We start from the raw sequence: 17,619 nt of genomic DNA, 5'->3' as shown, positions 1-17,619 counted from the left end.
AATGTTTCATGTTTCTTTTCCGTTTCTTGTATCTTCTCTTCCATCTCTGTTGATTTGGTTGCAGTAACTTGTATTTCCTTTTTGACTTCCTCTACCTCTTTCTTCATCTGAGTTACTTCTGTTGTGACCAGCTCTTTTAGTGCGGCTACATTCTTTTCCTGGGCTTCTTCTAGATGCTTCAGATGCGCTTGCATTTGTTTTTCTATTTGTGTCTCTAGTTGTTTTTCTATTTGAGTTCCCATCAATTGAATTGCTTCAGTCATTTTCTTTTCCATTGCTTCCATTGCGGCTTGTATCATATCCTTATAAGCACTTAAACATATCCCCTTCTTTTCGCCTTCCTCTATCACTTATAAAGTTGTAAAAAAGCAAATCAAAATTGAGTCCTCCTCAAAATGTCAGGCGCAAAGCCTCTATGGTTTTCCGGGTAGAGTAGGTCAGTTTCTGCAGTTCCGGGTCCCGTCTATGCGCTTACTTGCATATCCGGTTCCTCACCTTAATATCTCCGATCACCTTCCGGTTTCCCGACTCACGTCTAGGCTTCAGCCTCTCTGTTTGATCTTCTCCGGAAGGTTTTCGCTCTGACACCAGCCCTTTCCTTCCCGCGATACTTCCCGTCAGTTTCGTTTTCGGCTATGCGCTATCTTATAGTAGCCACAGGAATGTTCAACAATTCCTATTTTTCCGCTTTTACAGTCTAAAAACAACTCAGATTTTTTCCGGAGTTAATCACTGGGACAATTAGCTTGCCACCCGCTCATCCGCTCGTTCAGATTTAAATAACAACAGAGTCTCGGTAAGCGGAGCGTCTTTGTTATCTAGTTTGCTTATCTTGGGTCATGCATTGCTTCTTTTCAATCACTCACGGTTCCCCTTGTTAAAGAAGTCGGCTGACGACGGATTTATGTTGGTATCCCAACTCGATCGGCTCTTGGAGTGCTGATTGGCAATTCACCCTCTTCGGGGGAGGAGATCAAAGCCTGATAAAAGCTTCTTCCGAAGCTCAATCAAGCCAATCTCAACTCCCACTTTGGTAGCACTGCCTGCTTGCTGTCTCCCCTCTCCGGGAGACGTTGCGTTGGGCTGGAAACCGCCCAAACTGTCAAAAGAAGCCGTCGACCACCCCGCAGATTCGCGGGAGTGCTCTAATTCGCCATCTTGGCATGACCGGAAGCCCCTACTTTTGCTGTTTTTGGTTCTATGCTGGCTTCTTATTGAGTATGAAAATAATGCTTCCTTTCCTTGGAAGGAGGATGGATGGATGGATAGATGGATGGATGGATGGATAGGCAGGCAGGCAGGCAGGCAGGCAGAGATGGAGATATGTAAATAGGCAGGCAGAGATAAATAAATTTAGGCTGCGGTCACACGCAGCATTAGCCACGCAAGAGATACGGAAGACAGGCGGAGTTTCCGGGCGCGATCTCACCAGCACATCTGGGGAGCGTAGCGCTTCCGTGGCACAACGGAGGCTTCCTCCCGAAAACGCGCAGCAAAAAACTAGTACCTCGGAGGTACTAGTTTCCGGAAACTGCGGGGCAAGGGCGGGCGTCTGATCACGTTTCCGGTGGTATCCGGTGCCCGCCCATGTCCCCTTGCGAAGAAGGGGTTTTTTCCCCCCAAGTCTCCGTGGTTGCGCACACGCACCCAACTGAGCATGCGCATTCGTAGTGTACACAAAAAAAGACAACCAGTTCGCCGCGCCGCGTGCTTCTTCGTTGCGCGCAGGCGTGTGTTGTGATCGACGCCTCTCCGTAACCACGGAAGCTCCACGGTACCTCCACAGAACCTCCACAGGAGGTTTGATCGCTTTACTGCGTGTTAGTTTGCCCCGGGGCAAATAGCCACGCTCCCCCCCCCCCGCAGTTTCCTGCCCGTGTGACCGGGGCCATTGTGTGGTTTTAGTATGGTACATGTAATGCTTGTTTTTCTTGCTAGATTGTTATATCACTGCTCTGTATATTAAGTATTTTGATAATAGTACATTTGCTTTTCCCAGTTGCCCTGAACCATATTTTATTGTTATCTACCTTGTCAGGGCATCTAAGAGCCGACTGCTGGAAATTGGGCTGTGTTTTCACACTAGATGGATGCATGAAAATAGACAAATAAATAGCTGCAGGCATAAAACACTCTCTGTTAGCACTGAGTTGTTCCTATACCAGATTTTGTGCCCCATATGAGGGGATCCTCTAACGTACCTCCACTCTAGTGATGAGTGAATGTTCCCTGTTTTGTTTTGTTTTTAGATCCATTTCTTTTGTTTGCAGTTTCAATTCTCCATGTTTTTCCCATTTGTTTTGTAGAATTGTTTGCACCACATATACACATTGTATGGTTCGTATGCCCAATGTTTGTTGCAGTTATACATATTTTCCATCATTTGTACACTTAATATATCTAACTCTAACATACCCCAAAGTGGCAATTAATCAATGCACAGAAAGAGGGCGTGTTCAGGTAGGGGAGATTTCTCCACAGATCTGAGACAGACCCCAGGTTTGCAGAAAAATCTGAAAACTTATTTTAAAGGTACTTTTAAATTTCTTTGAAATCCTTTGAGAGCCAGTTTGGTGTAGTGGTTAAGTGCGCCGACTTTGATTCCCCACTCCTCTACACTTGCACCTGGCTGGATGACCTTGGGCAAGCCGTAGTTCTGATAAGAGCTGTTCTTGAAAAAAGAGCAGCTTCTGTCAGAGCTCTCTCAGCCCCACCTACCTCACAGGGTGTCTGTTGTGGGGAGGGGAAGGGAAAGGAGTTGTAAGCCACTCTGAGACACCTTTGGGTAGTGAAGGGCAGGGTATAAATCCAATCTCTTCTTCTTCTTCTTTTAAATGATTAAGAAAAGCGAGATCTTGCAGTGCTCTGCCATGAGGTTTCAGCCGCCATCTTGGAGGTTGCCTAGCAAACTCCCAAGATGCATTGGAGGGAGATAAAAGATGGGAGACAAAAAAGGAAGCAGGCACTAAGCACTGATATTGTCTGGGATAGGAAGGAGTCCAAGCAGCCACGAGTTGCCTCACAGCACAAACACTGCCAGTCAGCAGTGCTGAAGATCCACTGGGGAGAGAAGAGACCTCCCAGGAGGCAAGAGCACAGGCAGTGTTTGCTGGTATCCGCCTTTATAGTAAATGAAACAAGGCAGGCGTAGTGGCTGGGAGAATATGGATGTATTAGCACTGACAGACATGGAATCCCCCAAAGCCATTACAATCAATCAATCAGTCAATTAATTAGAAATTTTATAGGGATCAAAGGTGGCTTACAAAGAGGTCAAAATGAGATTATATCATCATACATAAAAAGGCAAAAATAACATGTAAACTGGTCATTTGCAAGCAGTGTACTGTTCTCCATAAGCACAACTAATTTCACTGTCATGATTTCATGTTATTACTACTGCACCAGCTGATGTGCTTTATGACCATTCATGCACACTGCATTTCCTATTGCAAAGATTCCCAGGCCTACCCACAGCTGGTACACCTGTTCTCCAGAAGAAAAAAAATGCAGTCTACAGAATAATATTTTGCAGGTACACAGCTGGTTCAACTCAAAAATCCCGACTCCGATTTTCTTTTTCTTTTGTAAGACGCAGGCCAGTGAGTTGTATAACTGTGCCATTTTCTGTTTGCAAATACAGAATTTTCCCCACTAAATTTATACAGCTTCCCCCTTTTTTGGCATTAATTACATATAACTACCATATAGTATAAATGGTGTAAAAGATAGGAACAAATTGGGGACACTTGCAATTTTGTTGTTGTTGTTCAGTCGCACAGTCGAGTCCGACTCTTCGCGACCCCATGGACCAGCTCCCGCCAGGCCCTCCTGTCTTCCACCATCCTCTGAAGTTGGCTCAATTTCATGTTCGTTGCATCGATGACACTGTCCAACCATCTCATCCTTTGCCGTCCCCGTCTTCTTTGACCTTCAATCTTTCCCAGCATCAGGGTCTTCTCCAGTGAGTGCTCCCTTCTCATTTGGTGGCCAAAGTATTTGAGCTTCAGTTTCATTATCTGGCCTTCCAGGGAACAGTCTGGGTTGATTTCTTTTAGGATTGACTGATTTGATCTTCTTGCAGTCCAAGGGACTCTCAAGAGTCTTCTCCAGCACCATAGTTCAAAAGAATCTATTCTTCGGCGCTCGGCCTTCCTTATAGTCCAACTCTCGCAGCCATACATGACTACTGGGAATACCATTGCTTTGACCATGCGGACTTTTGTTGGCAGGGTGATGTCTCTACTTTTTATCATGCTGTTTAGGTTCGCCATCGCTTTCCTCCCAAGGAGCAGGCGTCTTTTAATTTCATAGCTGCTGTCACAGTCTGCGGTGATCTGGGATCCCAGAAACGTGAAGTCTGTCACTACTTCCACAACTTCCCCTTCTATTTGCCAAGGAGTGATGGGGCCGGATGCCATGATCTTAGTTTTTTTGATGTTGAGCTTCAAGCCCAGTTTTGCGCTCTCCTCTTTTACCCTGAGCAAGAGGCTCTTTAGGTCCTCTTCACTTTCTGCCATTAGAGTGGTATCATCTGCATATCTGAGGTTGTGTTGGATCCCAAGCATTCAAAATAACTCCACGTTTAAGAACAAAGCAAGGTTTATTTCAAAGCGTTGGTTTAACCAGAACAGGACATTGTTAGGAATAACTACAGGTGACCAGGGAAGGCATAATATAGACATTTGAACCAGGTCAGGACCAATGAGCCCATTTCCCGCTGGCGGGAATAGAACATACAATTCGCGCCCATTGCATGGGAACGTAACAGTTCTACAATATCAACACAGTTCAGTTCACAGGCTAGATACCCAAAACACTCTAGGCGAAGCTTTCCTCCTACTACCAGCTGCACGACCATGGCGAGTTCCGCTGACTACAAAACATAACTCAAGTAAACAAGGAACGAGGGGGGGGGGAAAGAAGAAGACTGAACAGGAACCGGAATGACAATGGCAGCTAGCTGACAGGTTGTTGATCTTTTCCCCAGCAATCTTAATTCCCGCTTGTGATTAATCCAGGCCAGCATTTTGCATGATGTACTCTGCATATATATTAAATAAGCAAGGTGACAAGATACATCCTTGTCGTACTCCTTTTCCTATGCTGAACCAATCAGTTGTTCCATATCCAGTTCTAACTGTCACTTCTTGGCCCTCATACAGGTTTCTCAAGAGACATGTGAGGTGGTCTGGTACTCCCATCTCTTTAAGGACCTGCCATAGTTGCAATACACTTGCAATACAAATGGGCAAAAAGAAAAGACTCACAACTGCCATGTAGGAAACCTTACCAAAGAAAATGAAAAATGGCATATCTGTATATTTCTAACCATGTGTGACAATATACCTGACTCAATGTATCTTTGGTGCTTAGGTACGCTTATAATAAATTTGAGAAAGAATACATCCATTCACAGGTGACTGGGAGAAGTGCATCAGGTTTGAAGTGTGAATGTAAATCCACTTTTTATCCAAACTGACATTAAAATGAGCTTGGTGTGTTCTGCTAAAAGAGGTTCACAGAGAAAGGGGGAAAGGCCCCTAGGCATAGCCTTGGGCAAGCTGCTGTCTTTCAGCCTAAGGAATGTTGTGAGGATATATGAGAGGAGAGTGAGTTGTAATTCCCTCTGCACGCCAGAAAGTGCTATAGAATAACAATGCAGCCCACTCCTTGCTAACGTCAGCATTCATTAAGATCTGCTCCCGAATTGTCTGCCTGCCCTGATCCATCCTGCCGTATTGATCTACCCTTATTTTCAGTCTTCAGAACTGAAGATTCCCCCCCCCCCGTTTGAGTCTCAGACCTAAATTGAATCTTTCAGAATCTTATTCAAACGTAGTCCTTGAGAGATGTAGGAAGGGATGATCAATAAATAAACTTCCCTTTGTCATGAAGATGGATTAAGAAAAAAGGCCCAGCAGTTTGAGTTGATTCTTTTGTTTTTGAAAATAGAAGAAATGAGTTCGTATCCTCATTCATCCTTGGCACTGTTATGGAAAATATTATACTGAATCAGACCACTGGTCCATCTGCAGTAGATCCTCACCATCCATGGATTTTTGGGTTGTGATTTCACTTCTTCACAGTCCAGTCACCTGATACAGCCTGTATTTCATCACTGCAATCATTGCATCATTAAACTTTGCAGGAAACTTTGTTGTTTTGATGCTAGGAAGCAGGAGAACCCTCTATTAGTAGATTTCACTATTCACAGTAGGGCTGCCTGGTCCACTTACCTGGCCAGTGGGGGGCTCCCGACATCCTTCCGGGAGACCAGAAGTGATGTCGGGCAACTTCCAGTAAAACCAGAATTACAGGCCCCAACATGATGATGTCACCTGGAAGTGATGTCGTCATGTCAGAGTGACACTGGTTTTTGGGCAAAACTCTATGGTAAATTTGGTTTCAAACCAGAGTTTTGGCCACAAACCAGAGCGTTACCCCCTGACATCCCTGACATGATGATGTCACTACCAGGTGATGTCATCATGCCAGGAAGTTGCCCAGGAAGGTCAGTTGAGGGTGGGATTTCCCTCGTGAAAGTGGGGGTTCCCCCGCCCCCACCAGGGGACTGGAAACCCTAATTCACAGTGATCCTGGGAACAGTGATCCCCACAAATGCTGAAGCTCAGTACTGTCAACTCTGACTGGTAGTGATTCTCTGGCAGAATATTTAAAATGATTTTTTTAACTGGAGAGGTCAGGGATTGAACCTGGGGCTTTCTGCACGCAAAATATAAAGTCTACCATTGAGCCACAGCCTTAATAAGTCACTTGAACTGAGATGGTTCATATATTACAACAAGCCACAATTAGATGCTATATGAATGAGGGCTGTGCTTGTGATGTCTCTCAGCCCTGTATATGCTCGGATGAAATTAGTAGATTTCTGTTACATCTAAAATGGCAAACTATTATTTCATTCCTCTTCCAAGGCTGTTTCTTCACCTTTTGTTCCACCTTTGCTTCAAAATTGGAACACTTTTTTTGGGAGCACCTGACACAATGTCATCCTCTAAGTGTTCACTTTCCAGGGTTTCCCCCTGCTTTGCTCTGTTCTTTCCCAAACCTGGTGTGGTACAATCCTTCTGTAAGTATTGCACTCCAAGTGTGTTGCATGCTGTGTGGATGGGAAGTTGCACATTTTAAAGGTCACACCTACAACAGTGCCTTTTTATATGTGTCAGCATCCCACAGGCAACAGTTCCCTCCCCCCCTGCACTGGAGGACTTTTGTTTTAAATAATCAGTGGCCCCGGTCACACGGGCAGGAAACTGCAGAGGAGAAGCGTGGCTGTTTGCCCTGGGGCAAACTACTGCGCAGTTACGCGATCAGATCTCCTGTGGAGGTCCTGTGGAGGTACCGTGGAGGTTCCATGGCAAGGGAGAGGTGCTGATCACAGGACAAGCCGGCGCGCAATGAAGAAGCGCGCACCGCGGCAAACTTGTTTTTTATTTTTGTGTACATGACAAATGCGCATGCTCCGTTGGGTGCGCATGCGCATCCACAGAGACTTGGACCAAAAAAAACACACCTTATTTGCAAGGGGACATGGGCGGGCGCCGGATGCCTCCGGAAACGCGATCAGACACCCGCCCTTGCCCCGCAGTTTCCGGAAACTAGTACCTCCAAGTTACTAGTTTTTTGCCACGCAGTTTCGGCTGGAAGCCTCGGTTGAGCCACGGGAGTGCTACGCTTCCCAGATGTGCTGGTGAGATCGCGCCCGGAAACTCCGGCTGTTTTCCGTCTCACTTGTGTGGCTTCTGTTACGTGTGACCGCAGCCAGTGATTGCTATATCTCTATAGTGTTAAAATGCTATAGCAATATAACAATTATAGACTTTTTAAAAAAGTCCTCTGGTAGTATGGTGTGGGGGGAATGGCAAGTACAAGGGGCCAGATCAAGGGAAATCCATAGAAATTAGCCATGTGGAGGCTCCATTGCTGCTGCCTGTGGATATCTCTGAATTTACAGCTGCTGAGAGAGAGAGAGAGAGAGAGAGAGAGAGAGAGAGAGAGAGAGAGAGAGAGAGAGAGAGAGAGATAAAAATGGGAGTGCAGATTTTAGTGTGCCATAATAAACTATGGTTTGTGCTATGCTTAAAGTCACTCAGTAGACGGTGCAAAGGAGGGAGGAAGTGAGCACTGGACATTTTCATGTTGTGCCAAGACATAATTTCATCTTATGACTGAAGCACCCTTTAGCCCAACAAGCCCCTGGTGGAGTTAGGAATTGCCAAGCACTGTGGGCTTGTTTGGCACAAACATGATCCCCAGGTGAATTTACCTCAAACAAACTCTCTTGTTTACATGCAAGGTGAATTTGTGACCAGGTTGCCTCAGTGTTTCCAGTTGAAATTCATATGTGAAGGTAAAATGTGGAGAGGAGAATCATGTATGTTACCCCAAGCATTGTGGAGGAAGAGTGGGATAAAATTGTACTAGGAAGAAAAAAGGAAGAAAGACAGCAGAAGCTTGTGCTACAGGGCCAGGTCACATCTTTGTAATAAATAACAAATAATTTGCAAAGTTAGAGTCCAGAGGCACCTTTAAGACCAACAAAGTTTTATTCAATGTGTGAGCTTTCGTGTGCACACACACCTTGAATAAAACTTTGTTGGTCTTAAAAGTGCCACTGGACTCTTAACTTTGTTCTATTGCTTCAGACCATCATGGCTGCCCACTTTGATCTATATCAATTTGCAGACACTTTTATGCTTGCATGAACTTGCCAATTATGAGAGAAGAGGCATGTATCTCCCAGGATCATAAAGAACCAACATTGCATTGCCTGCTTTTTTGCACTTATGTAGTTGGCAGCGACTATCTGTAAAGGGGCTGACTGTAGGGTTGCCAAGTAGGGTTGCCTATGAACCAGCGGGGGACACATGCGTCCCCACCGGAAGATTCTTGCTTGTAACACAGGCGCTGCACTATTCTGTCACCCAGATGTGGCGTAGGCACGTAGCTGGGTGACGCTCTGGTAATGGGATTGGAAACTCGATGGTACCATCGAGTTTCCAGCCCCATTGCTAGAGCGTCACCCGGCTACATGCCTACGTCACATCTGGGTGACGGAATAGTGCAGCGCCTGTGTTTTCCCTGCGGGAATGGTCCCGCGAAGAACTATATATCCCCTGCCGGATCAAGGTAAGTACTTGGGAGCCCTGGCTGACCGCAAGGTTAGTGAGGTTCACAGATAGACACTTAAGCAGAGATCCCTGTCTGCCCAGAAAGGGGGGCTGTAAATGCTATACATAAATAGTAAGTCTCCGTTCAAAAAATCTCAAAAGGATCCCCCTCCTTTAATGAAGTGCCCTTTAAGAATTAGAGGTACAAATGGAAACATCCAGATTTATTCAGATACATTTGAAGCAGCTTGGCAAATGATCAGCTCCTTGATTGGAACTGGTGAGCCAAAGCAGTGAGTAATAAGGTATCCATAGCTGGACTCTGGAAAGATGGCATGAAAATCTCTTAAACATTACCAAATTATGGTTTGGGCCTAAGCACAAAAGCCCTCTACTCACACACTTTTTTCTCCCCTTGTATGGTCAGAATGGTTTAGCAACTTCTGGTGTAGCAAAACCCCCATTGAACTTTAAAAAAAAATACAGCTTTACAAGTGAGGACCCACAAGACTTGTAGGGGGAGCAAATACCGGTGGCAGCAGCACCCTGCTTACTTTTCTGCTGCCCTCCCCCCTACTCTGCCTCCCTGCCCACTCATTCACCCTCAACTCCTTCAGAGGCCTGGCTGATGTGGCAGCAGTGGCTCAGGCTCCCACTAGTCCTTCTCCGGGCAAAATTGCAGTGAGAGGGAATTTCAGTTGCCTCCCTCTTCCCCCACTCTGCCTGCCTACCTACCATGTATTACTCTGCCTGCCTGGTCACTCTCTGATTTCCCCCCATCTGTTAATTTTCCTGTCACTCTGCTCACCCCTTCCCCTGCCACTCTGTCTACCCATCTGTCCTCCCCACCACTCTTCAGGGAGTCAGGGGGCTATGACAGCTCCTGCTGTCCTCTTCAAGCAGCCACTTTCCCTCCTCCAACATCTCCTACATGCAGCAAGGTGGGTGGATGCTGCCAAGCCAGAGAAGGAGCATTGTCTGCACAAGTGCAGAAAATGTTCCTCTGTTTGGGAGGAATCCCCTCCCCCATTTTAAAGATTTTGTATTTTCATGCAGACCTGGGAGGTCCCCCCAGATTTGCAAAAAAGTATGTCCTTTCTCTCTTCATGGCCTCAGTCTACAGATTTAAGTATCCACAGATGGAGCCATGTTGACAATTGAATATATCGATTAGTTGCTTTTTAAGTTGATATGTTTAGGTCCTTTCTGTGCATATTGACGTTTGGTGATATGTATTGGTTTATGGCATGTGGATTTATTCTAAATGCAGATTTACTGGGTAGTGTGCAGCTAGTTTACGGTGTATAATTTATTTTTAAGTGCCAAGGCCTGTGGTGTAGCACAGGAATAAGCTTGGGTTGATTTGTAATATAATTGCTTAGATGTAAGATCAGATCAATAATCCATCTAGTCCACCATCATGTTTAATTAATTTTGTAAAATCGTTCAGTTGCTGCCCCTAAAGCGACTGGTGTTCAGAGGTGTGCTGTCTCTGGGCACTTTGATATCATAGCGAAACAGATCATAGGCCCAGGGAACCTTGCCTATCTTTACTGCAGAATGGCACTAGGGCAAACAGTTTTGCTTCATTAGACTTATGTCTTAAGGAAATAAAATAAAGTATCATGAAACATTAGACTTATGTCTTAAGGAAATAAAATAAAGTATCATGAAACATATATTGCCAGCAACAATTGGTTGAAGTATGATTCCCTGTTCCACAAGGACCCTGAGAAAGTCCTATTCAGAAGTCTAGACTTCCAACAGAATTCTCAGCACCCTCACCAAATTGAATTCCCCAATATTCTTTCAGGCAAGCCACAACAGGTATCAAACTAAGATATGTTTGTAGCATGTTATAGGCTCTTAGACACTTTGTTTAGTATTTAACATAAAAGTGGCTTCTTCTGGCATGTGGTTCTTGTGAAACATTGTTTGTCCCCTGAATTACTGATCCACCTTTCGTATCTGCAATGAACTAATCTAGCACTTTCCCATTTTTCTTGACAGCTGCGTCCATTATTCCTGCAAAGCCACTGACTGCCATGAACTGGAGATTGAAAACTCAGTGGTGACTTGCACCAGCAGGGGGCACTACAATGGTGCCCAGTGCAATGTCACTTGCAAAACGGGCCACGTCCTCCAGATACAGCGGGATGATAACTTTGTGAAGCACCAGGTCTGTTACAGGAATGTACCATCCACTGTCAAATGGGTGGGCGGGATGTGCTTTTAAAGCTCACAATACCTCAGCGGGCAGTTCAGTGCTTTGCTCTGAGTCTGTGCCATGGGCAGGAGTACTTGAGAGAAGGCCTGTGAAGGGTACCTCTGAAATGCACGGCTTCCTATATTTTGTTGGTATTTATTCATTTAAAGTATTGATGTCCTGTTTTCTCAGTCTTTCTGTGCCCAAGACAGTGGGCAATCAAGTTTCCAAAGGCATTAAAACAACTAACCCCGATAAGCAGTAGAATGGACTGCACCAACACCTGGTGGGAAATCTTATTTCTTTTAATCCTCTGCCATGTTTAAAAAAAGAGAAAAAGATCCTGCAAGTAGAAAACGAACATAACTGTTCCAGCTTACCCTTTGATTTAATGATTTTGTAGGGAAGCATTCAAAAATGTCCGTCCTACCTCTTCATTCTAGGGTGGAGCCGTAGTTCAGTCGCAGAGCATCTGCTTGGAATGCAGAAAGTCCCAGGCTCAATCCTGGGCATCTACAGTTAAAAAGACCAGGCAGCAGGTGATGTGAAAGACCTCTGCCTGAGACCCTGGAGAGCTGCTTGCAGTCTGAACAGACAGTACTGACTAGGGTTGTCAGGTCCCTCTTGCCTGCCTGCAGGCGGGGGGGTGGGTGGGCAGGCAGGAAAGGGATGTTCTGGGAAGGGGAAGTGACATCACCCCCATTACCCCTGAAACAGCGACGTTGCATGCGACGTGCCTGTGTCACCCAGAAGTGACGTCAGTGACATCAGGGGTGACACTCTGGATTTTGGGTGAAACTCTATGGTAAAATCGGCATCAAAGCATAAAGTTTTGCCCCAAATCCAGATGGTCACCCCCTGATATCACCAACATGCCGACGTTACTTCTTCAGATACCAGATATCAGATAAAAGAAAGATTTTTAAAAACAACAGTTCTAAGCAATTGAAAGAATAAATGTATAATTAACGTGTGGAACTCACTGCCACAGGATATAGTGATGCCTGCTAGTTTAGATGGCCTTAAAAGGTAAGACGGTACACCAGTGGCTGCTAGCCATGACAACTAAGTAGAATGTTCATATTTAGTGGCAGTTGGGGGACAATATTGGATGTCCTGGTGTTCATGCTGGTGGGATTTCCAGCACACTGATTAATCTCTGTGAGAACAGGATGCTGACTAGATCATCCAGTCAGCTTTTGTGTATATTCTTATATATATATGTTCTGACATCTAAGCGATTAAACATCAGCTTGTCAAAAGCATTCCCCAGAAGGATAACCCCTCCAAGTCTGCCAGAGAAGGGAGGATTTAAAGACCTCCCTTCAAAATAGCAGAATAAGGTCATTGCACATCCTCTAGGCTACTGTTGTGGCTCCAGAGTCCTTCCCCTGTGGCCTTGGCTCCCATGGGGGCAGAGTCAGTGAGCAGAGCTGATGGCGTTGGCCCCTCAACCCTTGGACCAATTTCAGACCTGGAACAGTTGAGGCCTGGTTGCTAACCAGGGGTGGAGAGCATAAGTTCTTCCCATTTTCTTGCTCTCTGCTCATGACACCTTCTTTTTTTGGACTAGGTGGGGAGGGTGGCATATGGCAGCTTGTCATTTGGGGCAGAGGTGTTAGTTCCGTTTCAGACTCTGTGGTTTGTCTTTAATTTTTTAAAAAACAAACAAACAAGAGGCAGCATTCTAGTCTCCATCTAGAGCGAAGGCACTATCTGGACATTCCTTGTGACAGATTTTACTCTGACACGGCCCCACCCCTGACTGGCTTCCTCTTGTCCCTTCCAGGACTGAGCTGGCAGCCACTCTCCCCCCCACCCCTTCCACTTGTTTACTCCTCTCTGTCCACTGGACATCACTGGCTCTTTGTGCAGAAGACAAGCCCAAGGTTTAAGCAAAAGAGTCCTGCTGTCTTTACTGAAGAGGTGGGCTATGCTCAGAGATCTATGTTTTGTAAATATACCGAACTCCGTCATAATATCACCGAGGAGAGACGTTTGGTGGGGAGGGGTAGATGAGTCAGCCCTTTCAAGTCAACTACCAAACAAATAGAGACCCTGCAAGTGGGGCCTCTTCCTCCCCCCACTCCACCCCACCTTCGTTCACGCTAATTGGCACCAGTACCAGAACCCTCTCGGCAGCTGAATTTTTCTGCAGAATACAAAACAAATTCTCCAGTGAGCCTGACTTATTGAACAGAGTACTTGGAATGGGCCTTGAATGGCAGAGATCACAAGAATCCACTGACCAAATAAAATGGCACAACATGTTTTACCACGTCACTGTATCGTTTCAATGGCAAGGAGCCCCTTTACAGGGCGGGCGGGGGAATCAGAGCCAGTTACCGTGCCTGGTTTTGATCAGGGAACTCTGCTTGCAAGGCAAATGGGTACTTATTTAATTCTCTTCTCCTCTCCACTGAACTTTAGGACCTTGAATGTGTGCTGTTTACCAAGTCAGACCGTCTTGTCTGGTGTAATTTCCTACAGTTTCAGGTGGCTCTTTGGCCTCTTGGGTAAAGTACTTTTGCAGTATGTTACCTCAGTTCTCTTAGCTGAAGCTTCCAGGGCTTGGACGTAGGACCTTATGCCTGCAACACACACACACTCTACATCTGAGCTACTGCCCCTGTCAATATGAAGCCACTTCAAGCAGCAGCTGGATGAACACCTGTCAGGGATGCTTTAGGCTGATCCTGCACTGAACAGGGGGTTGGACTAAATGGCTTATATAGCCTCTTCCAACTCTATGATTCTATATAAAGTCAGGCCATTGGGCTGTCTAGCCCAGTATTGTCTGCTCTGAGTGGCCATGGCTCTTCAGAACCTGCAGTCCTTTTAGTGGAGATGCCAAGGGCTGAACCTCAGACTTTCTGTATGCAAAACATGTGGTCTTCCAGCTAGGATTGCCAACTCTGGATTGGGAGATTCCTGAAGATTTGGGGGGGATCCTGGAGACAGTGATGTTTGGGGATATGAGAGACCTCAGAGGAATATAATGCTGTATAGTCCATCCTCCAAAGCAGCCATTTTCTCCGTAGTCTGGAGATAAATTATAATTCTGGGATATTTCTAGGTTCCACCTGGAGGTTCACATCCCTGTCATTCATATGGTGTGGTTTTCTACCTAGTTTGTCTAGATGTCTACTTTAACTGGAAGCTGCTTTCCAGGGACTCAAGCAGAGAAAGTTCCTCCCCAGCACCTGCTATCTGAGTGCCTTTACTTGGAAATGCCAAGAATTGGATAAGAACCCTGACTATGTAGCATGTTCTGCCACTGAACTATGATCACTCCTACAGCTTAATGTGTAAAAGAGCTAGAAATTGTCTGGAAGTTCATCACACACACACACACCCCTTCAGGTTGCAAGGGTATGACCTTACCTGGAGAAACAGTCCTGATCCTGAATTCTTCAGACTACATCATCAGAAACTTTTCATTGGCTCTGAGGGATCTCTTCACATTTCATTGGCTGGAGCCATTGATGTGAGCGGACTTGTCATCCTGGCTCCTGGTGCCTAACCAATAGACACACCTCAATGAATCCTTGATTTTGGGCTTCTTGCTCCTACCTATGGAGTCAAGTTCTCCTTGCCTCATCCTCACAATCCAGTTTACATTTTCCCATTGTGTGTGTGTGTGTGAGTGTGTTAAGTGCTGTCAAGTTGCTTCCAACGTATGGTGACCCTATGAATTCATGTCCTCTAAAATGCCCTATTGTTATCAGCCTTGCTCATGTCTTGCAAACTGAAGGCCATGGCTTCCTTGATTGAGTCAATCCATGTCCTAACTCTTCCTCTTTTCCTAGTATTATTGTCTTTTCCAGTGAATTCTGTCTTTTCATAATGTGACCAAAGTATGATAGCCTCAGTCATTTGAGCATCTAGGGAGAGTTCAGGCTTGATTTGATCTAGAACCCCCTTCTTTGTCTTTTTGGCAGTCCATGACAACGAGAAAACTCTCCTCCAACACCACATTTCAAATGAATCAACTTTCCTCCTGTCAGCTTTCTTCAGTGGCTAACTTTTGCACCCATACATAGTGATCGGGAATACTATGGCATTAATTAATTTGATCTTGTTCACCAGCAACAAATCCTTACACTTAAGAATCTTTTCTAGCTTCATCAGGGTTGCTCTTCCCATTCTCAATCTTTTTCTGATTTCTTGGTTTCACTCTCCCTTTTCGTTAATGATGGAGCCAAGGAATAGAAAATCTGTTCAAGTTTTTCAGTTTTTTCATTGTCAACCTTGAAGTTGTGCAATTGCCCCAGTAGTCATTACTTTTGTCTTCTTGATGTTCAGCTGTAATCCTGCTTTGGCATTTTCTGATTTAACCTTCCTCAGTTATTATTTCAAGTGTTCACTGTTTCCTGCCAGTAATGTGGTGGTATCTGCATATCTCAAAACAGTTGATGTTCCTTCCACCAATTTTCACCCCACCTTCATATAAATCTAATCCAGCTCTCCTTTTGATATGTTCTGCATATAGATTGAAGAGACATGGAGATAAAATACAGCCTTGTCTGACACCTTTTTCAATTGGAAACCATTCTGTTTCTCCATATTCTGTCCTAATAGTAGCTTCTTGTCCAGAGTACAGGTTGCACATCAAAACAATTTCCCCACCATACCTGACTTTTAACATCTTTTCTGTTCTTGTTTTTCTACTATAGTTCCTCCATCTTCAGAACTAGTATATATATATTAGGGATGCCCTTGGGGGGTGTGATTTCCCCCATTCGTTTCCTTGTTGTCCTGAATCCCACTCCTCCTGAACTCTGTCTTAACTCAAAGACTTAAAAAAAAAATATTTTCAGAACTGAATCATAGGCAACTTGATGCAGCTTTCAAATCTTTCAATTTCTTTGCATCTCTCCCCCCCCCCATGTTACCAAGGTCTAGGTGCACAATAATAGCATTGCAAAAACATCCTCACTCTTAACTAGGGGTTTTGCATTTTATATCCCCACAGTTTTGACCTCACAATCCCCATTTCAATTTTACTTTTCCCTTGTAGCAATCAAATCCACAATTCTTTATTTTTGTCACCATTTTCTATTCCCCCACACTGAATTTTTATGTAAAATGTGCACATTGCCAGAATTATTTCTGCATCAGTGAATCAGCATGGTATAGTAAACAAATGTGCATACAAACATCATGCATTGTGAAGAAAATACTGTACAAATGGAGTATAATGAATTAAATGTTGCGGCTTTAGGTGAATGAGGGAGCAGGGAGGAACTGGGCAGTCTAGACTTCAAGTGCTAGTGGAAACAATCTGGTGATGGTTTGCCACCCATTCTGTGGCTCCCATGGGTCACTCACAAGGTAAAGTCAGGCATGTATTTTAAAGTGTTTTCCAGGCTCAGAGTGTGCATTCCCATCAGTTTTGGCACACCTTATAACATCTGTCTCTTCTCTCTTGGGAGGAGCAAATTTTCTCTCCTTCCATTTCTTTTCAGTTTTCTACTTGTTGCTGTGCACTTTGTAGATTTCATTTGTACTGGGTAGGCAGGTTGTATGGCTTTTGTACAATATTTATGCACCACACACACATTAAACGTGCCTCCTTTCTACATACAATCTACTGTGGTGCTGATTTATCAATCCAGAAACAATACTGAAAAATGTATACATGGGGTGGGGATGTGTTGTGAGGAAAACAGCCTGGAAATAATAATTAAAAAAACCCACGATCCCAGAAACTAGGAGTTGAGGGTCAAAAGAGGAAGGATTAAAATGTTTAGCAGCATCCCCGCTTTTCTCCCATGTACGAAGTATATCAGCTCTTTTGGACTGTTTCCCATGCACTGCTGAGAGCTTTGCCTCTGGCCAATAAACGACCCCCCCAACCATAATCTATTGGAACTAATACCTCCTCTCCTTCTTTCACCCTTTCCCTTTCATTCATTGACACCCCCCACACTCCTTCCTCTGTTTCCCCTGCACTGGCCTCTCCCCCTCCTCCTCCCCCCTTCTCCTTTACTCAAAAGCCGCCGCTTGGCTGGCTCGGTTGGTGGCTCGGTGTCATCTCTTTCTCTCTTTGCTACTGCCACTGTGGTCGGGAGGTGCTATTTAAAACCTGACAGCTCCTTAATGCTCTGTAAAGGTTTCATCAATCATGCCAGGAAGAGAAAAGGCCTGCCTCATGTGGGTTCAATTAGAGGCACTGCGGTGGGCAGCACACAGAAGAAGGTGCACTGCCTTGAGAACACGGTGGCAGGCCTCTTGTGGAGAGGGAAATTCAGAAGCAGAAAACTGGGTTTCTGTACT

At 45.0% G+C, this 17,619-nt stretch overlaps 1 protein-coding gene across 1 annotated transcript in view; it reads left to right on the top strand.

The window, feature by feature from the left end:
* The window catches only part of PAPPA (pregnancy-associated plasma protein A, pappalysin 1), a 403,905-nt gene that overhangs the window by 285,249 nt on the left and 101,037 nt on the right, over positions 1 to 17,619 (top strand). Inside the window, exon 14 of the mRNA XM_015407600.1 lies at positions 11,145 to 11,313. Coding sequence (XP_015263086.1) covers positions 11,145 to 11,313 — 169 coding nt within the window. The remainder of the gene's footprint in view (positions 1 to 11,144; positions 11,314 to 17,619) is intronic.

This window comes from Gekko japonicus, unplaced genomic scaffold, assembly GCF_001447785.1.
Source record: "Gekko japonicus isolate JY-2015 unplaced genomic scaffold, Gekko_japonicus_V1.1 scaffold1257, whole genome shotgun sequence".
Taxonomy (NCBI): domain Eukaryota; kingdom Metazoa; phylum Chordata; class Lepidosauria; order Squamata; family Gekkonidae; genus Gekko; species Gekko japonicus.
The sequence above is the reverse complement of the archived record's forward strand: the minus strand, read 5'-3'. Positions and strand labels throughout refer to the sequence as shown.